General features: G+C 41.6%; 1 protein-coding gene across 8 annotated transcripts in view; it reads left to right on the top strand.

Annotated features, from left to right (window-relative positions):
- NCOA7 (nuclear receptor coactivator 7) overlaps positions 1-25,309 on the top strand; it is a 152,801-nt gene that overhangs the window by 112,351 nt on the left and 15,141 nt on the right. For 6 of the 8 annotated variants that reach the window (XM_036903886.2, XM_036903891.2, XM_036903890.2 and 3 more), the window contains one exon: positions 18,443-18,590. In XM_036903886.2, the coding sequence (XP_036759781.2) occupies positions 18,443-18,590 (148 nt within the window). Of the gene's footprint in view, positions 1-18,442; positions 18,591-21,299; positions 22,751-23,887; positions 24,583-25,309 lie in introns of those variants that run through there. The other 2 variants (XM_036903892.2, XM_036903893.2) reach the window with 2 other exon arrangements.

The following is a 25,309-nucleotide window of genomic DNA, read 5'->3' as shown; positions in this document are numbered from 1 at the left end:
AGGCACGAATTCTATTTAAGGGTTGTAATTAGGAAGGAAGAAGAAAAGCTATAGAAGTAGTAGGCAGAAGAAAACATGGGAAGATCGATTATTTCTTTGACATATCTTCTTGTAGAGTAACTTCAGCATGTATAGGTTTTAAGCTGCTACTTAAATTGCACACACACATTAACATAATAGGAGTACAGTTATATAACCAAAGCATACCTGTAATTACCAGCCATCTCCAGTGAAACCAAGAAAAGCAGTTAGGCACCTTAGGCATTTGTGAAAACTTATCTATGATATGGTGGATATTGTCCAACTGAACTTGAACAGTCTGAGGGAAATCAGACAAATTAAAACAACCCATTCCTGGGGAATGTTCACATCCCTTATATTCTTTTAACAGTAAATAGTCTGTAGTTGTAAGATTTTGGAGCGCTACAATTTGCACTTCTCCTAATTCTTGATTGAGTTCCAACAGTATAGATCCAGTCAAATTTGTTGTTTTACTGTATGCACAGGCCAGCTTAGATAGCTCCTTCTTCATTCCCATGGCAAGTCCGGGAACTGGTGGAATGAGTGCATCTACAGCTGTAGCAGTGCGTGGATCTTTGTTGGGGATTTTTGATGATCATCTTCTGGCATGAGTCTTCCAGAGAGTGCTGATGTTGGAAGTTCTTTTTCATATCGTATCTTAGTTCATTTTCGGAGTAGCCCAATTAGGCTTTGATCCTCTGTATAAACACAAACAGACCCTTTGCCAACACTTTTATATGCCCTTTATACCCTTGTGTAGAACTCATTGGAGGTCACCACACAGGAACTGCCTTTTTTTTTTTTTTGGTATCATTAATCTACACTTACATAACGAATATTATATTTACTAGGCTCTCTGCTATACAAGGTGCCCCTATAAACCCCTTTACAGTCACTGTCCATCAGCATAGCAAAATGTTGTAGAATCACTACTTGCCTTCTCTGTGCTGTACAGCCCTCCCCTTTCTCCCACACCCCCCTTGCATGCTAATCTTAATACCCCCCTACTTCTCCCCCCCTTATCCCTCCCTACTCACACATCCTCCCCAGTCCCTTTCCCTTTGGTACCTGTTAGTCCATTCTTGAGTTCTGTGATTCTGCTGCTGTTTTGTTCCTTCAGTTTTTCCTTTGTTCTTATATTCCACAGATGAGTGAAATCATTTGGTATTTCTCTTTCTCCACTTGCCTTGTTTCACTGAGCATAATACCCTCCAGCTCCATCCATGTTGCTGAAAATGGTAGGATTTGCCCTTTTCTTATGTCTGAGTAGTATTCCATTGTGTATATGTACCACTTCTTCTTTATCCATTCATCTATCGATGGACATTTAGGTTGCTTCCAATTCTTGGCTATTGTAAATAGTGCTGCGATAAACATAGGGGTGCACTGATATTTCTCATACTTGATTGCTGCATTCTTAGGGTAAATTCCTAGGAGTGGAATTCCTGGGTCAAATGGTAAGTCTGTTTTGAGCATTTTGATGTACCTCCATACTGCTTTCCACAATGGTTGAACTAACTTACATTCCCACCAGCAGTGTAGGAGGGTTCCCCTTTCTCCACAGCCTCGCCAACATTTGTTGTTGTTTGTCTTTTGGATGGTAGCCATCCTTACTGGTGTGAGGTGATACCTCATTGTAGTTTTAATTTGCATTTCTCTGATAATTAGCGATGTGGAGCATCTTTTCATGTGTCTGTTGGCCATCTGTATTTCTTTTTTGGAGAACTGTTCAGTTCCTCTGCCCATTTTTTAATTGGGTTATTTGTTTTTTGTTTGTTGAGGCATGTGAGCTCTTTATATATTCTGGACGTCAAGCCTTTATCGGATCTGGCATTTTCAAATACATTCTCCCATACTGTAGGGTTCCTTTTTGTTCTATTGATGGTGTCTTTTGCTGTACAGAAGCTTTTCAGCTTAATATAGTCCCACTTGTTCATTTTTGCTGTTGTTTTCCTTGCCTGGGGAGATATGTTCAAGAAGAGGTCACTCATATTTATGTCTAAGAGGTTTTTGCCTATGTCTTCTTCCAAGAGTTTAATGGTTTCATGACTTACATTCAGGTCTTTGATCCATTTTGAGTTTACTTTTGTATATGGGGTTAGACAATGGTCCAGTTTCATTCTCCTACATGTAGCTGTCCAGTTTTGCCAGCACCATCTGTTGAAGAGACTGTCATTTCCCCATTGTATGTCCATGGCTCCTTTATCAAATATTAATTGACCATATATGTCTGGGTTAATGTCGGGATTCTCTAGTCTGTTCCATTGGTCTGTGGCTCTGCTCTTGTGCCAGTACCAAATTGTCTTGATTACTATGGCTTTATAGTAGAGCTTGAAGTTGGGGAGTGAGATCCCCCCTACTTTATTCTTCTTTCTCAGGATTGCTTTGGCTATTCAGGGTCTTTGGTGTTTCCATATGAATTTTTGAATTATTTGTTCCAGTTCATTGAAGAATGTTTCTGGTAGTTTCATAGGGATTGCATCAAATCTGTATATTGCTTTGGGCAGGATGGCCATTTTGATGATATTAATTCTTCCTAGCCACGAGCATGGGATGCGTTTCCATCTGTTAGTGTCCCCTTTAATTTCTCTTAAGAGTGACTTGTAGTTTTCAGAGTATAAGTCTTTCACTTCTTTGGTTAGGTTTATTCCTAGGTATCTTATTTTTTTTGATGCACTTGTGAATGGAGTTGTTTTCCTGATTTCTCTTTCTGTTGGTTCATTGATAGTGTATAGGAAAGCCACAGATTTCTGTGTGTTGATTTTGTATCCTGCAACTTTGCTGTATTCCGATATCAGTTCTAGTAGTTTTGGGGTGGAGTCTTTAGGGTTTTTTATGTACAGTATCATGTCATCTGCAAATAGTGACAGTTTAACTTCTTCTTTACCAATCTGGATTCCTTGTATTTTTTTGTTTTGTCTGATTGCCATGGCTAGGACCTCCAGTACTATGTTAAATAACAGTGGGGAGAGCGGGCATCCCTGTCTAGTTCCCAATCTCAGGAAATGCTTTCAGCTTCTCGCTGTTCAATATAATGTTGGCTGTGGGTTTATCATAGATGGCCTTTATTATGTTGAGGTATTTGCCCTCTATTCCCATTTTGCTGAGAGATTTTATCATGAATGGATGTTGAACTTTGTCAAATGCTTTTTCAGCATCAATGGACATGATCATGTGGTTTTTGTCTTTCTTTTTGTTGATGTGGTGGATGATGTTGATGGACTTTCGAATGTTGTACCATCCTTGCATCCCTGGGATGAATCCCACTTGGTCATGGTGTATGATCCTTTTGATGTATTTTTGAATTTGGTTTGCTAATATTTTGTTTAGTATTTTTGCATCTATGTTCATCAGGGATATTGGTCTGTAGTTTTCTTTTTTGGTAGGCTCTTTGCCTGGTTTTGGTATTAGGGTGATGTTAGCTTCATAGAATGAGTTTGGGAGTATCCCCTCCTCCTCTTTTTTTTGGAAAACTTTAAGGAGAATGGGTATTATGTCTTCCCTGTATATCTGATAAAATTCCAAGGTAAATCCATCTGGCCCGGGGGTTTTGTTCTTTGGTAGTTTTTTGATTACCGCTTCAATTTCGTTGCTGGTAATTGGTCTGTTTAGATTTTCTGTTTCTTTCTGGGTCAATCTTGGAAGGTTGTATTTTTCTAGGAAGTTGTCCATTTCTTCTAGGTTTCCCAGCTTGTTAGCATATAGGTTTTCATAGTATTCTCTAGTAATTCTTTGTATTTCTGTGGGGTCCGTCGTGATTTTTCCTTTCTCGTTTCTGATACTGTTGATTTGTGTTGACTGTCTTTTCTTCTTAATAAGTCTGGCTAGAGGCTTATCTATTTTGTTTATTTCCTCAAAGAACCAGCTCTTGGTTTCATTGATTTTTTCTATTGTTTTATTCTTCTCAATTTTATTTATTTCTTCTCTGATCTTTATTATGTCCCTCCTTCTGCTGACCTTAGGCCTCATTTGTTCTTCTTTTTCCAATTTCGATAATTGTGATATTAGACCGTTCATTTGGGATTGTTCTTCCTTTTTTAAATATACTTGGATTGCTATATACTTTCCTCTTAAGACTGCTTTTGCTGTGTCCCACAGAAGTTGGGGCTTAGTGTTGTTGTTGTCATTTGTTTCCATATATTGCTGGATCTCCATTTTGATTTGGTCATTGATCCATGGATTATTTAGGAGCATGTTGTTAAGCCTCCATGTGTTTGTGAGCCTCTTTGCTTTCTTTGTACAGTTTATTTCTAGTTTTATGCCTTTGTGGTCTGAAAAGTTGGTTGGTAGGATTTCAATCTTTTGGAATTTTCTGAGGCTCTTTTTGTGGCCTAGTATGTGGTCTGTTCTGGAGAATATTCCATGTGCACTTGAGAAGAATGTATATCCTGTTGCTTTTGGATGTAGAGTTCTATAGATGTCTATTAGGTCCATCTGCTCTACTGTGTTATTCAGTGCTTCCGTGTCCTTACTTATTTTCTGCCCGGTGGATCTATCCTTGGGGGTGAGTGGTGTGTTGAAGTCTCCTAGAACGAATGCATTGCAGTCTATTTCCCCCTTTAGTTCTGTTAGTATTTGTTTCACATATGCTGTGCTCCTGTGTTGGGTGCATATATATTTAGAATGGTTATATCCTCTTGTTAGACTGAGCCCTTTATCATTATGTAGTGTCCTTCTTTATCTCTTGTTACTTTCTTTGTTTTGAAGTCTATTTTGTCTGATATTAGTACTGCAACCCCTGCTTTCTTCTCACTGTTGTTTGCTTGAAATATGTTTTTCCATCCCTTGACTTTTAGTCTGTACATGTCTTTGGGTTTGAGGTGAGTTTCTTGTAAGCAGCATATAGATGGGTTTTGCTTTTTTATCCATTCTATTACTCTGTGTCTTTTGATTGGTGCATTCAGCCCATTAACATTTAGGGTGACTATTGAAAGATATGTACTTATAACCACTTTAAATTCGTGGTTACCAAAGGTTCAAGGTTAGCGTCTTTAGTATCTTACTGCCTAACTTAGCTCGCTTATTGAGCTGTTATATACACTCTCTGGAGATTCTTTTCTTCTCTCCCTTCTTATTCCTCCTCCTCGATTCTTCATATGTTGGGTGTTTTGTGCTGTGCTCTTTCTAGGAGTGCTCCCATCTAGAGCAGTCCCTGTAAGATGTTCTGTAGAGGTGGTTTGTGGGAAGCAAATTCCCTCAGCTTTTGTTTGTCTGGGAATTGTTTAATCCTACCATCATATTTGAATGATAGTCGTGCTGGATACAGTATCCTTGGTTCAAGGCCCTTCTATTTCATTGTATTAAATATATCATACCATTCTCTTCTGGCCTATAGGGTTTCTTTCGAGAAGTCTGATGTTATCCTGATGGGTTTTCCTTCATAGGTGACCTTTTTCTCTCTAGCTGCCTTTAAAACTCTTTCCTTGTCCTTGATCTTTGCCATTTTAATTATTATGTGTCTTGGTGTTCTCCTCCTTGGATCCTTTCTGTTGGGGTTCTGTGTATTTCCGTGGTCTGTTCGATTATTTCCTCCCCCAGTTTGGGGAAGTTTTCAGCAATTATTTCTTCTAAGATACTTTCCATCTCTTTTCCTCTCTCTTCTTCTTCTGGAACCCCTATAATATGGATATTGCTCCTTTTGGATTGGTCACACAGTTCTCTTAATATTGTTTCATTCCTGGAGATCCTTTTATCTCTCTCTATGTCAGCTTCTATGCGTTCCTGTCCTCTGGTTTCAATTCCATCAATGGCGTCTTGCATCCTATCCATTCTGCTTATAAACCCTTCCAGAGTTTGTTTCATATCTGTGATCTCCTTTCTGGCATCTGTGATCTCCCTCCGGACTTCATCCCATTTCTCTTGCGTATTTCTCTGCATCTGTCAGCATGTTTATGATTCTTATTTTGAATTCTTTTTCAGGAAGACTGGTTAGGTCTGTCTCCTTCTCTGGTGTTGTCTCTGTGATCTTTGTCTGCCTGTAGCTTTGCCTTTTCATGGTGATAGCGATAGTTTGCAGAGCTGGGACGAGTGACGGCTGGAAGAACTTCCCTTTTTGTTGGTTTGTGGCCTTCCTCTCCTGGGAGAACAGCGGCCTCTAGTGGCTTGTGCTGGGCAGCTGCTCGCAGACAGGGTTTCTGCTTCCTGCCCGGCTGCTATGGAGTTAATCTCCGCTGTTGCTGTGGGCGTGGCCTGGCTCGGGCAGCTACTCCAAAATGGTGGAGTCGCGTTGGAGCAGGAGCTGCTGGGAGGCTATTTATGTCCGTAAGGGGCCTCCCTGCTCCCTGCAGCCCAGGGGTTAGGGTGCCCAGAGAACCCCGGATTCCCTACCTCTGGATTAAGTGTCCCGCCCTGTCACTTTAAGACTTCCAAAGAGCACCCGCCAAAAGAAAACAACAACCACACACAAAAAAAAGGTGGCCGCTTGTTTTTCTTTATTCTCCGGCGCCAGCCTCAGGCATCTGCTCACCAGTCTTGCTGCCCTGTTTCCCTAGTATTGGGGTCCCTATCCCTTTAAGACTTCCAAAAAGCGCTCGCCAAAACAAAACAGCAAAAAAAAAAATTGGTCGCTCGCTTTTCTTATGTCCTCTGTCGCCCAGCCTCCGGTGCCTGCTCACTGTTCTTGCTGCCCTGTTTCCCTAGTATCCAGGGCCCCCTGGGCACGCACTGTGTCTGCACTCTGGCCCGGATGGCTGGGGCTGGGTGTTCGGCAGTCCTGGGCTCCGTCTCCCTCCCGCTCTGCCTGCTCTTCTCCCGCCAGGAGCTGGGGGGAGGGGCGCTCTGCTCCTGCGGGGCCGGGGCTTGTATCTTACTCCCTTTATGAGGCACTGGGTTCTCGCAGGTGTGGATGTGGTCTGGATATTGTCCTGTGTCCTCTGGTCTTTATTCTAGGAAGAGTTGTCTTTGTTATATTTTCATAGATATATGTGGTTTTGGGAGGAGATTTCCGCTGCTCTACTCACGCCGCCATCTTCCCCAATGATTCTTAAATGAAACTTCCTATTGTTTTTCGTGAACCAAAACAAAGAAGTATATTTAGATGGTACTTTGTAAATAAAGATTTCTTTTTATAGACACACTGAGACCACTAAGGATGGGCATTACATCAGGGGATTACTAACCCTTGGTTTTGTTCAGAGTTGCAGAATACTGAAGGGACCTTACAGGGGCAAGGAACTTACTTTTTTCATATACAGACCTCTGGTCAGGCCACTGAGGTAGGTTTTAAAAGATGATACCTTTCTAGGAGCAGCCTCTATGGTCAAGAGTACTTTGCGCCACTGGGCTTCTGTGGCTGGGTTCAGAATGAAGCCTGGGGAGGTTTTAGACTGAAGTGCATTGGAATACCTTTAACTTACAGTTAACAATACAAGTGAGCAGTGTGGCTGCATGTATATTTATGTCAGTACTCTTGTAGTCACATTCCTCTTCCCTTTGCCTTATTATTTTTCATTCTCTGTGCCATAATGTACTCTGAAGTATGTTTTTAATGTAATAGCTTTTAAATTATTTAATACTTTCTGCTTATGATTTTTAAATCAAGTGGGTGGCTTGGGGGTGATACTAGGCTGTGTCTAGTATAGTCCCAGTTTCTTTTCCTGCCAGTCCCGTGACCTTTGCTAAGACAAGAATGCCGTAGCTGCTTCTGGGTAGTTTTGATCAAATTTGCTGGCTTATGTGGTAGCAAGATCACATGATGGAAGGAACTTTCTTAAAAATTTGCCTGGAAGCAGAGTGAATTTCCTTATACATTTAGGCACCTACATGAGGAGCTAGGTTTTCTCATCTTCATTTCAGAATCTCAGAGAGATTAAGGAACTTCCCCAAAGCCTCCATCTGGTAATACGGGAAACCAGTTTGGAAGTTCAGTTTTTAACTTAGACATGTGTACTTTTTTTTCTTTTCCTTTTTTACCTTTACTTCACAACTATGTTTTTTTAAAAAAAGAAAAAGAGCAAGAGTAAATAAAATCCCACCGTAACTAGTAGTCCTGTTGAATAAAATAGATTATAATTGTACCTAAAGCCCATATACTTAAAGTGTGAATCACAGAAGGTTTTGTTCCATGCATCAACCCAGATTTTTTTCATCAGGTTTTATATCCTCTAGCTCTTCAGCTTTGTCAGTGACGGGCTTTCATGAAATTGGAAAACCAGGACAGCTGGAGGGACCATAAAAGAAATGGTAAAGCATAGTAGTGGAGACCATGACCTGACCTGAGGTTGACCCTCCACCTCTAGTGTGCAGCCTCGGGCAAGTTAGGTAATCTGTGTAAACATCTGTTTCTTCTTCCATTAAATAGGAATGGTAATTATAGTGGCTACCTCCTGGGGTATTATGAGAAAAAAATGAGCTTATCCCCACACTAAGTGTAAGTTAGCTGTTGCTATTACTTTGTCTCCTACCGGCTGCAGTGCTTTGTTGCCTTTGGGGTAAGGCTTCTGCCTTCCAAGAACCTGTCATTTACCTTGGAATTTCTTTTTCAGGGTTGACAACATTTTTTGCTAAATGGGGATTTTTATCTTGAATATGGTGTCTCCTCTGGGGTGACTCCCTCAAGGAGCCTTATGTTGACAATAAAGACCTTTGAGGTTTATGAAGAAAGCTAATTAAGCCAAATGTGCAATTAGACAGAAAACCTAAACAAAGCCCAGGTGCTGGGTTTTGGTACTAACTGCTGCTGGCTGGGTCGGAACTAGTTTGGTGCCTGGAGGAGTGCGTATGGCAAGCTTGTCCCCACATCCACTGGCACTTTGTCACCTCTTGGCTGGATCACTGTTGCAGCCCTCTCAAGAAAACCTTTGTTTCCAGCCAGCCCTATCTTTTCCTGTCCTTCCCTACTTGGCTGCACACCAGTCATTCTAAACTGGATTTAGCCTGGCCTTTCCCTGCAGAAGCCCTGGATGTCACCTCCCCAGTGTCTGCTGTGGTGCGTCTCAGGCTCCAGACATTCCCACGCAGCCTTCACAAATATCCCCGTATCTTTGAAACATCTGTCCTGCTGGTTACTTCATAGTTGTCTTTAAAGGACTTAAATCATTCTTGTTTTCTAGCCTTTTCCTGAGCAGCAATGTCTGTGAAATCAGGAGCATAATGTTAGTTATAGTAACTACTAAAGTTCTTTAAATGAGTGTGTAACTATTACTATATGTCCATCTTTGTACCCCCTGAAGTCACACGAGCTGTCCCTGGCACACTTTGGGAAACAGGGGTCTTGGAATAAGGTCCAAGCCTTTTTATCTTGCATCCAGGATGTTCTGTGAACCAGGGACCCAGTCCCCAGGTTTTTCATTTTCACCTCTTGCCATCCCATTAAGCAAAAAAAATAAATCTCACTCTTTCATCCCTCCTGTCAGGAAGCCTCCCCTGCCTGGTGAGTTCCTGTTCAACGCATCCAGCTCAGGTGCCCACTGGCTTCTGTCACTGTGTTGTTGACACTGTGTTAGGATTTGTTGTTGACTCCCCACAACCTTCGCACTCTAGGGCAGGTCCTGGATCTCCTGCATCTCTGCAGCCCTGCCCCTGTTACAGAATGCTCTGCCAGAACTCACCTGCGACTTCATTGCCCTTCTTCCTCTGCCATATCCAGTTTGACCTCCTCCCAGTATCAGCCTGCTCTTAAAATGCCATCTTTCTGCACGGGTTCCCTCTGGCAGAATCCCATTCCCCTTCCTCCTGGTACTGACTCTGCCTGCTCCCTCAGCACTCAGTTAACAGTGGCCCTGGGCAAGGCTTCCCTGACCCCAGCCTGAGATGATTCTCCCCCAGACTTACCTCTGTCATCACTCTTCTTAAAAAGTAATAATAAAGGAGACAGAAAAGAGGAGCAGCATGAGCACAGAGGCCAGAACGGATGTTGGAGCAAAGATGCAGGAGCACATGGCTGGAACAGAGAGTACATTTTAGAGAATGGCACACACAAAGCTCTCAGGCACCCCCAAAGGGCAATTAACCCTAAAACCTACAAAGATATTAGGGAAGGATTTTACACAGCTGGGCAAAGTGATCAGATTTGCATTTTATAAGTTCATCTCTGCCTCTGCCATGTCTCCTTGGCTTCCTTCCAGAACCATTTCTGCTTTCTCCTTAAATATTAACCCTTTCTAGAATCTCCTTAAATATTAACCCTTTTCTAGAACCCACTACTTGACCCAGTTCCCTGCTCACTGTGCCACACCTATTGCTTCAGGACCAGTTAGCAGCCCACGTGGTGATAATTACTGGTAATTGTGTCTGCTCGGCCTCTTGCTGGGAGATAGTGCTCTGAGGCAGATGAGGCCCAGTTCTGTGACTCTTAAGAAGCCACCGGCTGACTCACTGAGTTTCAAAAAAGCCATGGATGAGCTTTTACAGGTCAAGACAAACGACCGCCAAATTCTGTTGAATTTGACAGAATTTTTTTGAGAATATCAACTCTGCATAAATCTGAGGCAGTTTAATAATGGGCATTACTACAAGGTTAATAAAATCAGAAAGAAAGAATTCAGAAATGAAAAGGAGTTGAAAATATGCTAACCCTCAATGTTAACAATATACTCTGGAAGGAAAATAAGGCACAGGAAGGGAGTTTTAGGAAGAAACAAAATTCAGAGGTTTTGATTTTTTTTTTTAAGGATATGTAATTGCGAGTAGGTTTATAGGAGTCCCACAAGGAGTAGGACTGTCAAAAGTACAGAGAGGAGGGTTAGTGTGGATAAAGTGAAGGTTTCTATAGCCAGGATTCTCACCTGGCCCTGGTTGGCTAGCTCCCTACACACGTGTGGGCAATACATAGCTATTGATTCTGCATAAAGAGCTCTGCCCAGTGCTCTGGGTGACATTGTGGCATGGCTGTTGCACAGCTGCAGGGCTGCAGAGCTGCAGGAGAGCAGAGATTGGAGTGGTGGCAGTGCTGAGGACAGAGACTGGGGACAGTGGCGGGGGCAGAGAGGCCCAGAGGCAGCGACCGGCTTGCTGCGTGCAGACTCGCTCTGAGTGGACGGGATTCTAGTGACTGACCTGCCACCATGGGAATAAAGTTGGGTATAAACCTTTTCACCCCAAGAATGTTCCACTGTCATTTTTCAGTCTCATTGAATCCAAAGTGAACTTCCCCGGGGCTGAAACCCATTGGCAAGACAGTTAGGATGGGTAGAAGAGGAGTTCCTTCTTCTGAAGAGAAAGGTCACTCAGAGGGAAGGTGGAGGGAAGTGCATTGTTTGAACAGTGCATTGGTGAGCTTTCCATTCAGAGATGGAGGCAGGCAGGAGAGCAAGGTTGAGAGCTGAGAAAACAGAGGTCTAAACAGTGACTGAGGGGGTAGTAACGGAAGGGAGCTGGAGGTGAGCAGGGAGCCCCACCAGGGAGGGTGTTCCTAGCCAATCTGAGGTGCTTTTGATTTTTATTGGATTCGTTAAGTACGAATAAGCAAACCCAGCAGCATCTGTCGTCATCATCAGTGGAGAGAAGAGTTAGAAAGATAATTGTTCTGTTTCTGTGGGAAGGTGTTTGAAGGGCAGCTTTGATGCTTGTGTGCTTCTAGGAGGCGCCAGTAAGGTGAAATGGAACGATTGGCCTCCAAGCCTGTGAACCCAGGAGGCGGGGGGCTCATGGCTGGGGAAGGAGGAGGGGTGGAGGTCAAGGTGAGAGCAGAGCCCATACAGGCTAGAGGAAGGAGTGGGCGAGGCAGAGGCAGAGAGCCAAGGAGGGGAATTTTCAGAACTTGAAGCCTGTTTCCAGAGGGTTGACTTCTGGGAACTAACTGCCAGGAAAACCCAGTTAGCCAAAAAGAACCATTCCAAGAATTAGGTTAAATAAACTTAAAGTTACAGCCACTCTAATGTAGAAGGAAAAACGATGAAGTCACATCCTCTTCCTCTCTCCTTCCAATTAAGTAGTAAATATAATATAAACAGAGGACAGAGAATTGAGCAGAGGTAGAGCTCGAAAGAGGGATATTGATTCCTTCCACTCTGTCTTCAGGAGCCTAAGAGGTAATCTGATTGGTTCCAAGTGAACTTTAACTTTCCCTTGTGCAACAGGCCATTTCCTCATCCCTCTGCTTTTCCCTTAGAGGCACAGTACGAAGGCCCTCTCTACAGGAGAGAATGAGGGGGTTTTATGTGGGGGGCTGTTGTTGAGGGAAATCAGGGTATGTCAATGCCCCAAATGTCTGAGAGAAGAGACATGATCGCTTCCTGTCGGGGTGCCCTACTGCAGAACATTCTCTTAAGGCTTCCCATCCCACCTCAGCTGAGGCTCCCCAAAGCTGGGGTGACTGTCTGACTGCCAGGTAGAGCCCACCACCTGAGAGAGGAGGGAGGCCATTCAGGGCCCTGCCTTGCCTGCTGGAGCCAGTGGAAAACTGCTCCCAGAAACAGTAGAGGTGGGGTGACTCATGGTGTTCCCCAAGCACAGACCACAATACTATGATGCTACTGATGGAAGGTGTAGGAGGGGAATGGGCATGGGCAGCATGTGCTCTAAGGGCTACCCAGGGCATTCTCACTAACATTACTTATGCTTCATTTATAAAACCCAAAGCCAAGGAGGTAGGTGACCTATACCGTAAGACCACTGACTGTGGACAGGTACAAAAATGTCCTGTCCCCCTTGGAGTTCAGAATTCATAAAAAAGAGGCAGTCAGCTCAGACTGGAACATTTCCAGGGATTGGGTGTTTGGGCACATTATTCAATATGCTAAGCCTCAGTTTCCCTGCCTTTAAATTGGGCATGTAATACTTGTGCAATGTAGGAACCTTGAGGCAGGGAGTCCCATCTTTTCTTTTTAGGTAGCTGATGTTTCATCAACATGTCTTATAAGGTCACTTCTCTCTTTAAAATTAAAATTTTTATGACTCTAAACCTGTTTTCCATGATATTTTGAGAATGCTTTTCTCTTCCTTTCTAGACACTTCTTCCTGTGATAAGTCTAACAAGCACAGATCTTACCCAGTTTGAAGGGCTAGGCCTGGCTGCTCTTGGCCCACCACTGGCTGCTACAGAGTTAAGCTACTCACTCTGGCCACAGACACCCAGAGGCTTGATTCAACACTCACCAGAAACTTGGCAATCCCAAGAGAGGAGGCTTGGGCTAAAGCCCCCTTTCCTGGAATTCCAAGATTCCTGCCCCAGACTGAGATATTTCTTATAGTACATACAGGCAAGAATGGTTTATGCCAAAACTGACCCCCTTCCCCAACCCTATTCACTTGCTGTAGCTCCTAAGGAAATCACACATAGACATATTGAATACATAGCCATTTCCTTCCATTGTATTTCCACAGTGGCAGGTGGCTTGGTCTAAGTTTTCCCACCAGCAGCACACCATGCCCAAATTAACCTCCTAAAATAATTGTGGCATTCATATGGATCCCAGGTCATCAGTCTACCCCAGATCATTCCCTCCACCCCCTTGAAGAGTTTTTTCAAGGGTTTAAGGAAAAGGTGTTGTCCTTTCAATGAGTGAACCTCTGTTAGGGCCACTTTAATTCATCAGAGATGCTCCAATAATCTTGAACTTTGGGAGAGAAGGTAGTAGGAATGAGATTTCTCCTTCCCAAGGAAATCCTTGGACCTCATACAAATCTTCCCTCTCACCTGTCTTCCATGCCATGGGAATGAGTTGTCTTCATCAGGCAGGGCAGTCGAGTTACATCCTCCTCCAGAATAATAGTAAATTCTACTCTCTTTGCATCTACATAACAAAAGACTGCTCAAACAGTCTCCCCAAGCAACTTAATCCTTATCACCAAAAAGTGACCAATGATTACTAAGAAAAGATCTCTCCTTAAAATCTTTATTGACCTGCAGTTTTCACAATTTACATTTCCTTATAATATCTAAGAAGAAATGAGATCTTAACTCCAAACCTGTACCTCATCCCTCATTCCCTTGCAGTCTTGCACAGGGTTATATGTCAGCATGAGCTTGTAGCATTTCTTGGAATGCTACTTCAGTGTTCATGCTTTACAGTGACTTCCCTTATGAGGGTGAAATGTTAGAGAACAGAAGAGCAGTCTGTCGTGTAAAGTGGTCCAAAAGGTGATAAAAATGTGTCTGTCATGACCAGGAAGTTAACTGGGCAACAATCAGAAATCAGTGTGGAATAAGGGGAGGACTTGTTGCATGGCCAAAAGAACACTGGTTGCCGCCTCAGGAGATCTGGTCCAGGCCGTGATGCTGATAGTAGACTTCAGAGGTCCCATTATCTAAGGAGAGTTTGTTGGATTAAATGATATCCTATATCCCCACCAGGTCTAATATTTCATGAGGTAAGCTCTGGGAGAGCAGGTCACTGGCACATAGTGGGTTCACAGGGAGTATTGTTGAAGAAGCAATGCCCTCCAGCAAGGGACCACCAAGAACAAACCACCTGAAGTTGAACAATTTGAACTGACGTGTTGCAACCAAGAGGAGCCCACACCATGGGACCACGGAGCATCTCAGGAAGAGGGTGCTAGAAGGGAGTGAACAGGCTTAGGAGGAGTTCTAGAAGGTGGGACTTTGCTCTAGATTGGATGCTGTCAGGAAGCAGGGTCTTGTGATTGGGTGTCTAAATCTTATCTAGAAGGAAGGAAGACTGGAGAGGCTAATGCGTAACTGCTAAAGAAGCAGTCATTCTTATTAGATTAGAGGAATGTTTGGTCTCATGTTTGTGTCTGGACAGTGTCCATGTTTTTGTTTGTGTTCAGATACAAGAACCTCAGAGTGCTTTTATTTTTATCTTGATTCATCATAGTAACAGAGTGGCTTTGTCTGATACTCATACTCTGAGAAGTTGTATGTAATCAACAGGGCCTAGCTATGAGTGCCAGACCAGCTCCTGGCAACACTGGCACCTATCTGATTAGGACCAGGCTAGCTCCCAGGTGCCAGGGACTGCTTTTCTCTTTCTCCCAAGTCAGCTAGCCAACAGTTAGTTAGGAAACCATTTTATCTGAGTGCATATGCATGTAATAAATGTCTCCCTTTCCAAAAATTGGAGCAGAGCATATTTGATTCTCAACTCTATTACAAAATACAATTAAGATGGAATAAATCTTAACTGCTAGAAAATTGAGAGAGTTAGAATTGTATACTTATTAAACTTCTCTGGAGTAATGATTTATTTCATTTTCTTCTTGGTCTAAGTTAATTTTTAATGGGAAATTTCATAGTACATGGTAAAAATAGTTCAGAGATTCAAAAGAATATACACATTGCTAGGGGAAAGCAAAAAATGAAATCATCCTTTAAAAGTGCAACATGGTACTATATATATCAAAATTATAAGTGAATTGCCCCTTTGGCAGGACAGTCCCACCCCTGGGACTTTATCCTACAGCTATGCCTATACATGTGAGAGATGATTCACGTATGAAGTTACTCATTATAGCATCATTTATAATAGCACAATCTTGGAAACAGCCCAAGTGTCCAGCAATAGAGGACTTTGTATGGTAAACTACATAGTATGGTAAGTACTATATAGTTATAAAAGAAAGAATGAGGAAGTCATCTGTTAATGTGGAAAGATATCCATGATATATCATTATGTGAAAGAAGCAAAATAGAGAATAGTACTATCTTTTGTAGAAATGGAAGACAAACAATATATATTCATGTATATCTACATAAGTAACACTACAAAAACACAAAAAACTAATAAAGTGATCAACTGTAGGAGAAAAGGGTGGGTGCAGAACATGGTGGACAGGGATATAAGGGAGAGGAAAACTTATTTGCTCTCTTTTTGATGCTTGAGTCATAAAATGTACTACCTATTCCTAAACTAAAATAACTTAAAAAAAAGATATATATGATATAAAACATGTATTTCTCTAGAGGCAACCATGTTGATCAGTTTCTCATACAGCCTTTCACAATAGCCCATTGAATTAGTCGAGGATTTCCAGAGAAACAGAACCTGTAGGGTGTGTGTGTGGAGACAGAGAGAGAATAAAAGATTCAAGGAACTGGCTTTCATGGCTGTGGGGACTCGCAAGTCTGAAATCTTCAGGGTAGGCTGACAAGCTGAGGACCCAGAAAAGAGATGACATTAGAGTGTCAAGTCTGAAGGCCATCTGGAGACGGATTTCCTTCTTGCTCAGGGTACCTCAGTCTTTTTCTCTGAGGGCCTTCTGACTGATCGGACGAGGCCCACCCACATTATGGAGAATAATCAGCTTTACTGAAAGTCTGCTGATTTTAAGTGTTGATCACATCTAAAAAATAACCTTCACAGCAACATCTAGTATTTGACCAAGGCCAAGCCAAGTTGACATATAAAACTAACTGTCACATCCATATACAGTCCTAATACTTTTATCTATTCTTGTAAAAAATAGAAATAGTAGCCTATCATACACTCATCTGTGTGCCTTGTCTTGGGTGATAACTCTCCATGTTTTGAAGGGGTAGGAGAAATATCAAAGGAAATATACCTTTGTAGTATATGAAAATTGGCAATTCTGTATTATGGAACAAGAGGATGATTAATATAAAAAGGGAAGCAACAGTTTAGAAACACATTCGATAGTGGTTAATGTTTGTATTCTATAAAGGCTCCCACAGATTAAACAGAACATTGATTCCACAATCACAAAGAGCTAGTTCACAAAAAAAAAAAAAAAAGAAAAGGCCAGGAAGAAACATTTGAAAAATGTTCAATCCACTAACATTAAAAGAAATGCAAAGTGAGATAATGAACTCATTTTTTTTTAAAGGGAAGAACAAGATCGTTATGAAACTTAGACATAAATTGCAGTGCTGGTGTCAGAGTAAACTAGTTAGCCTTTCAAAAGCAGTTTGGTAGGATGAATCACATGCTATAAAATCATGCCCTTTGGCCCAATAATCCTTTTTCTGGGAACTTATCTTGAGGAAATAATTGAGAAGATGGTGAAAGGCAGAGACCATGAAGATGTTCATTGTAACATTATTTGTATGAAGAAATGGAAACAAGCTAAGTATCCTGAGGACAAAGGAATACAGAATTATGGTGTATTATTTTCATGAAATGGAGCCATTAAAAATCAGTACAAAGACTAGGAAGATGGCCAATGTGTATTATTTAATGTTACATATAATAAATAATTCTGTCTTGGCTGTGATGACAATGAAAAGAAAGCTGTACACATTTGGACAAGAACAGACAGGATAATGGAAACCGAAAAACAATTTGATATCCATTGGAATGTCAGTTGTAGGTGACATTTCTTTTGGGTTTTAGTTCTATGAATATTTGTCTTAGTTGTTCGTGCTGCTCTAACAGAATACCATGGAAAGGATGGTTTATAAACAACAGAAATATATTAATCACGATTCTAAAGGCTGGGAAGCCCAAGATCAAGATGATTGTCTGGTGAATGCCTGCTTCTTTGTTCTTACATGGCTGTCTTTTCACTGTGTCCTCACCTGGTGAAAGGGGGCTACCTAGCTCTGTGGGGTCTCGTAAAGGCACTGATCCCAATCAGGAAGACTCTACCTTCATAACGTAAGTGCTTCCCAAAGGTCCTACCTCCAGATACCATCACATTGGGAATTAGATTTCAATATATGAATTTTGGGTGGATACCAACATTCAAGCTCTGGCAATACTGTTTGGATAATTTTATGTCATTATAACTTTTTAAAAATTAACAATACATTAATATTGTCCCAGGCTTGAATTGGAATCTGAAAAGTATTTTGTAATTAGAAAAGACTTAGGAATCCTTTGATTTTACTTTTCACTCCCCACTGCCCCTTAATGGTTGCAGAAGTGAAATCCATGGTCAGGGAGCTTGTGACTCTCATGCCTGAGGGGATATTGTAAGTACCAGAACCAAGAGATATCCTTCTCTGCTTGCGAACTAGCCATCTCTCTACTGATTAAGCCTGGAGAAAGTTTCAAAACCTTCCGATGTTAAGTATGTATAAGAGAACAGAAAAACTGCAAAGAAACTAAGTTCCTGTGTCAATAAAATTAGGTCTTTTTCTAATATTAAAACATAGCTAGTATTATTCACTTTGTAGTTGTTAAAGGTGTTTATTCCAACTACAATCATGCTTCAGACTATATAAAGGCCCACTGGAGTATTGTTTATCTGTGTTCCCAGCTAAGGCTTCAAATAAGTTTTTTTTTTTTCTAAAGAATGTAAGTGTTCAATAAATGAAGACCCAATGAGAAAAAAACATCTGGGGTCAATATTTCATTGTATTTTTCAGTTTTATGTCCCATCTCTTGATCTTTTCCTCAGAAAGACAGTTTCTCAGTGTCTGTGAACATATGCTTTTATTTGTTGACTTCTTTTCTGAGTTTGGAACGCTTTAGTAAAGATCATCTTCACAGTGTGAAATTTTCCAATCAGCAAAATGAGTTTACCAAGCAGGAAGAAGATGGGTTTTACGTGCCCAAAGCCCACTGATGCCTGCCAGGTGTGCAGATTTGTTGTTAACTCCTATTACGAACATGTTTTACAGGGTGGATCACTTGTACACCTTCTTTGTTCAATGGTCTCCTGACGTCTATGGGAAAGATGCCAAAGAGCAAGGCTTTGTGGTGGTTGAAAAGGAAGAACTGAATATGATCGACAATTTCTTCAGTGAGCCGACCACCAAGAGCTGGGAGGTGAGTATGCAAAAGAGAGCTAGACCATCATGGCCCTTAAAATACAGTATGCAGTCAAAATATTTTGTTTCCAGATTGCAAGAGCTTCCTCGCTGGCAAGAAGTTAGATTTTCTGTGCACCTTTGAAGTTAACTGGGGGAAATAACCTTATTCTTCTGTTCAAAGCTAGTTATGTATGTCAGCATATCCTCACCACCACCACTACGTCATTTCACTCCCCTTTTTTAAAATTGCTGCTGGGGACCCTTTACATACAGAATTAAATTCAGGTTCTTTTCATTTGTCTTGAAAAGCCCTTCATTTTTTTTGAGCACTTAACAAGCCCTTCCCATGTTAAAGGCACAATGGATGAACTAAATAGAATTTTCCATTAAGGAGTATAGATAAATCATTGCTATAAAATGAGATCATTGCTATTGTAGGTGAAGTGCCAAGTGCTGTAGGAACATATAGGCAGGCACCTGAATGGAGTCAAGCGTATCAAGGAAAGCTGTCCAGAGGGAGGGATCTGAGCTGAAATCAGAAGAAATGGGTAGTATAGGCAGGTAGGGTAGAGTGGGACATGGACCATGTTCTGGTCAAAGAGAAAAGTCTGTGCAGAGGAATGATCCAGGGGAGAAACTGTGTGTGGAGCATTTGATGAACCAACAAAATTACAGTGAGGCTGGACCATAGAGTGCAAAGATGAGGCATGGCCAGAATCAAAGCTGGAGAAATAAGCAAGGGCAGGACCTTTGGTCATGAAGGACCTGGGAACCATGTGTTGGAGTTTGGTTATTTTCCTAAGGAAAGCTGGAAGGTACTGAGCTGTTTTGCACCTGGAGAAGTATATGCAGATATGCATTTCAGAGGGCTCTCCCTTGCTGGCAGATGTTCAGTAGATTGGAGTTGGGCAATACTTGAGGCTTGAAGACCCCCTGGGAGGCTATTGCTGTAATCAGTGTTGTGAGATAACAGTTGCTGAAAGAGTGGCAGTGAGGATAGAAAGAATTGAGTCCTTTGAAAGATAGTTAGAAGGTGGAAATCACAGATTTTGTGAGTAATTAATTAAATGTGGAAAGTAAAAAAAATGTTTCAAGAGGTGAGTAATGGTCAAAAACGACTAATGCAGATTAGTCAAAAGATTAAGAACTGAGGTATGCCTTTCTGGATTTAAAACCAACGAGGTAGTTGGTGACTTTGACAAAAGCAGTTTCATTAAAGTGATAGGTTCAAAATTTGGATACCAATGTTTCAAAGAATGAGTGGGAGATGAGTAAGTGGAGCTAGTAAAGATGGGCAAAGAACTCAAATATGGTTTTAAGAAATAAAAATGAGATGGATAGCTGTGAAAAATGGTAAGGCTGGAGAAGGTGTACCCTCTTGTGGGAGAGACTTTAACCTTTTGGATGACGTCATCAGGAACAATATAGTAGAAGGTAAAAAAGAGAAGGGAATGGGAATAATCAGGAGAGTGGATCCCTGATAATCCATAGGGATGTGGGTCACGGATAGCACTGGCCTCAGATATAAGGTTGGGCTATAGAAAAGAACAAGATGTGCGCAAATAAAATGTCGATTCAGTTGTGGTAAATCATGTCATTTCCCATCTGATAGTTCCTTTGCAACAGTTAGGGAGCATCACTTAGAAGTGAAGGAGGAGTTAGAGGAATATGAAGAAGGTATGAAATGGCAGCTGTGGAGACAAGGAAGGACATTAAAGAACTGCACTAGGATGGCGGCTGGGTGTTGAAGGCCCTGTTGGGGTCTGTCGACAGACATTGTAGTGGCATATGGCAGCCACAGCCTCACGAGGAAGGGATGACCAGGTGTGCAGAGGCCTGCGCCTCGGATCTAACCCCTCCTGGAGTGCCAGGCCCTTTGGTGTGTGTTTGTGCTCCCTCTGCCCTCTCTCCATCGCTGCCCCCAGGCAGATGTGTGGCACTCGTGTGTGCCCACACACAGTTTTCTGTGGTTCAGCTGGTTTGTCCCCTCTGTGATGCTCGCAGCCAGAGTTCACTCCTGTCCTCCCACAGCTCATGGTTCATAGCTCTGTAGGATGTTGCCCAACAATTTACTTGTTACATGTTTGTTTCCCCATAGTACATAAGCAGCTGTGTGAAACCATGGTTTGAAGATATTTAAGCCTGTCTACTGGTTCTGCCTCCCTTGGCTTTTTATAGCAGTTCTGTTTTTTACTTTTTGTCTTCCTGTCTTTAGTCGGTCTTTCAGAGTCAACTTTGATCATCCTTTCTTTCTTTCTTGGTGTTCCTGGGAGTTTATCCCCAACTCTCTTCTTTCTCGTCCGTTGGATGAGCTCATTACTCTTGTGGTTTACACTGCTGACTCCCACATCTGCCTCCCTCACACACCCCTCCCTCCCACACTGCTGCACTAGCTCGTGATGCCCCCCAGGCCCTCCACGAGGCAGAGATGGTGTGGTATTGGTGTTCCTGCTAAGGGACCCAGGAGTCTCAAGTCTTGTCCTCAATAATCATCCCTGCCCAAGAGGCCCCCTTGAGATATGTGCACAGAGGAAGTAAAGCCAGGAAAGGTACATTTTCTTTCTGAGGTTGTGGCCTCTTGCCCTAATATGGAGATGCAGAGAGAAGGTTTAGATTGCACTGGGGACTTAATTCTTTCCTGATGAGACCTGGATATCTTGAGCTGAAGCAATCCTGTTCAAGGCCTCTTCTGCCTCTTTCTGCTAATCCCAACCTTGCATCTCAGCTCTTGACAATTCCAGTGGGAGAAGACACCACACCTACCAGCACCAGAGGAAAAGGAGCTGAAGAGGTATACAGAGAGAAAAAGGATCTAGATGACAGTAGAGTGGAATTGGGTAGTCAGCCCTGGGCCTTCTCTGACTGAGCCACTGAGTACCTTCTACTACTAGAAGGTAGTCCTCAGAGCTGTAGTGGAAGAAGAAGAGAAGGAATGGAGGAGGAGAAAGAGGCAGATTGCCCTGTTCCAAGCTCCTAATGCTTCTTCTGACCTCAGCACACATGGGAAGAAAAGATAACTAGAGACAGAGGTGACTGGACTGTTCAGGTCACCTTAACCCTGTTTTCCTGCCATGTGGAAGAGAGTCCGAAAGTGCCGTGAGCAGGAGGATGCTGGCCACGCTCCCTCCCGTGCTGCAGCAAGCCCTGCTCACCACGCTTCCCTGAGAGCCGGCACTCCAGCCGCACTGCCTGCCTCGTGGGTGGGGAGGAGAAACCTGCAGTCCCCTAGAAGCTATAAGGTGTCTGATCCTTGGCATGTCCAAAACAACACCACATTTTCCCCCAAAGTTTGCTTCCCCTCAGATATCAGTGACGCCCCAAATGCTAGATATTCTCCCAAATTCTCTTCTTTCGTCATCCTATCTACTCAATCATCTCCAGCTGGAATATTGTTGGTTCTGATCTTACATGGTGCACGGACCTCTGGTCCCCTCCGTCACCACTGCCCTAGTCAGCCTGTCTGCTCCCTTCACTGGAAATCCCAAGGGCACCTCCAGTCCCAACCCAACCACCAGCCCTGCTCCCATAAGCAATCTTTGGATAAGCTTTATCTTCTAATTTTATAAAATTAATAACTGCTTGTGATAGGAAACTTGTAAACTACAGAAAAGTACAATACAGAATATGTAAGAATAATACCTGACTACATTTAACACATTTACATTTTCTTAAACTCCTTTCTTCTATTTTATTTTAGGGTGTTTTCTTCGGGGTGGAGGTGCAGAGGGTATTGAGTCTTGCTTTTTATTTCTGCAAAATGTATAGTTTTCTATCTGGCTTTTCTCACCTGACATCTTGTGAGGATTGTGTCATACTAAAGATTCTTAAGCCTCATTCTAATGGTTGCATAATATTTTAAATCTCAATTATAATTTATTTAGCAATTCCGCACTGTTAGGAATCATGTCGGTTCATGTTTTTCACAAGGATGAGATGATCTGTAATTCTTATTATTCTCTTAGTTTCCTGGAAGTGAAATTACTTGGTGCAAGGTACTAATCTTTTAAGGCTCCTAATTTTTTATATAAAAAGACAACTTACCAGTAGAAAATATTATTATTTTTCCTTTCTAAAAATTTTTGCAAATTCGAAAGTTCGGAAATGACATATTTTCCTTTTTATTTCCTTGATTACTATTGATGATAGAGTGAATATATTAATAAATATTATATATAAAAAATATATATGTCATTTGTGTTTTTTCTTCTTTGTGATGCCCACTCGTTTCCTTAGCCCATTTTCCTAAAGGAATCTCAATAGTTTTATCATAATCTTAATCTTAATAATTATAATCTCATAATCATAATCGAAATAGTTTTAGCTCTTTATGATTAAGGATATTTATTCTTTGTCTCCTATATTTTTGACAGGCTTTTCCCAATTGACTATTAGCCTTTTAATTTTATTTATGGTTTTTGTTTGGTTTTTGCCTGTAGTGTTTTTATGTATAGGTGGCCCTGTAGTATCAATTTCAACTATTCAATCTACAGTTGATTTACTGATATATGATAGGTAATACTTTTAATAGTTTTTTAACACTAATGATTTATGATGTATCTGTCATATTTAAAGGTCTTATATATGTTCTGTGCTATTTAACTTGTTTGAATAGCACAAGCATGATGATACACTCCATGTCTGAAAACCTCACTGTCTCCCCATTGCCTATAGCAATCATTTCCCACCTGGCCAATCATCAAGAGCACCACTTGGTGAATTTTTTTTAAACTGACTTCTAGATCCTTACCACTAGAGAAATTAATTCAGTAGGTATGAGGGAAGAATGTCAGACTATTTTTAAAAGCTACTAGATGATTTTGAAAATCAGGTTTTAGAAACACTGGCCGGTAGTGTAAATTCTAAGCCCCTTTGTGGCACCAATACTCTTAGTTTCATCTACTTCTGCTCCCTCCCCATCTCTCTACCTCTTGCTCTCTATTCTCAAGCCATAGTGAACCTAGAACACATATCTTGCTCCTGCTGTACCCTCCACCTGGACATCTCTCCACACCCAGCCTCTGCTCTCAAACTGAAGTCCCATCTCCTATGAGAATTAACCATCTCAAAGCTCTCTAGATGGCCCCAACCTCCTTTGAGCTGCTACTATTAGCATTTGTATTACATGGAATGGCATCCATTTATTTACAAATGTCTCTCCTAACCCACTTGAGACTACAGATGGCTTTGTGTGCAGAGGTCCAGTGGTGATCTTCCCAACTCCTTAACAGCTGATCTGGGAGGCAGAGGGAGACCCATCATGCTTATCACTCATTATAATTAATATTCTAAAAAGTAAGAAAGTAAATATTTGCCAGCTCTTCTGAGAAACTGAATCTAAAGTAACATTTTTCTAAGCCTCTGATAAACCCGGATGTTCTCACATCCTTTTCAGTTCCCCCTACCCAACAAACACTACAAGATACTGAAGTGAAATGCCATTGTTCTGAGAATAACGAACCTACCTCCGGGAAAAGCTCCTTTTCACCCTTCAGGCTGATGTCAGAGAACAAACGTAAAGTTCAAAGTGGAGGTTTAATTTTAGAGAAGGTCCTGAAAAAAACCCTGAAAGGGCAGGGCTAGAAAAGCCAGCTTGGCCCTAAGGACAATTAGGAAGAAAAGTATAAGAAAAACAAAAACAATAGGGTTTTGTTGTACTGTTAGGAAACCACCGTTTCAAAGGTGAAAGTGTCGTTTTACTGTCTCTCAGCTATGCCTGGCAGGAAATGTGTGTTTGCTCGGAATCCTAATTTGGGCGTGTTCCTGTAGAAATGTTGAACTGCTAAGGGAAACAGAAACTCAATCATGCAGGAAACTAGATACAGCAAAAACAGTTGTAGCTCAGTGTTGCTATAAGTAACAGTGGTGTGGAGGCCGATAAAGAAAAAAACCTGTTCCTCATTAGAAAGCAAGCAGACAGCTCTCTCTCTATTACCATGAGAGTCCGAAGATTACCCTTGAACATTCAGATTTTCTATTGTGCCAGACCGGACCAAGAGCCTTTTGTAAAGGTAAGTTGGAGTTTCTGAGAGTTAATAAGGTGCTGGTGAATCCTCAGAGATCTGCCACTCAGTATGTTTTGAAATGCTTTCTAATTAGAAAAGATTGTGCTGACATTTCAACAAAAGCAGTTATTTTATTTGTTTCGATGGGGTTTGCTCCTTTCCTCTGGAGTCAAAAATCCATATTTGATATTTTTCATTTCACAGCCTATTTTGTACATGAGTTAAATGTAGAGTTCACCAAAAACATGTGCTTTATTGAATATATTTAAGGTGCTGGATTTGTGATTCTTTGACAGTGTTTTAAGTAAATGCACTTTGAGAAGATGGTATAATTTATACACTAATTTGCATATCTGTACATCTGGCTGAGATGATGGCTGGTGTCTATTGCTGTGCATTTCGGAAATTGAGGAGTGCATTATCTGACAGCTTTCACTAGATGTAACTTAAATGGTTTTTCTGTAAAATGCTGAAGTCATTAATAATGATACCCAAATACTGGTGAATTAGTCACTACATATATATACCTCCTTCAATCTCAGAATAATGCAGCCATTTATCCAGACTTTAGGAGGGCCTGCAAAGAGATTTTTAAGGTGAAATTGACTTTGGTAGTATATCTTACAGTGAAATAAGAAATGTGTATAACATCCTGTTACTCAGTTTTGAAGCAAGGACTAAGTTGATGGTTTTTGAATTAATGCATAAAGAATCATAACCTAATTGTAATAGA

This window comes from Manis pentadactyla, chromosome 12 (genome assembly GCF_030020395.1).
Source record: "Manis pentadactyla isolate mManPen7 chromosome 12, mManPen7.hap1, whole genome shotgun sequence".
Lineage (NCBI taxonomy): Eukaryota > Metazoa > Chordata > Mammalia > Pholidota > Manidae > Manis > Manis pentadactyla.
The sequence above is the reverse complement of the archived record's forward strand: the minus strand, read 5'-3'. Positions and strand labels throughout refer to the sequence as shown.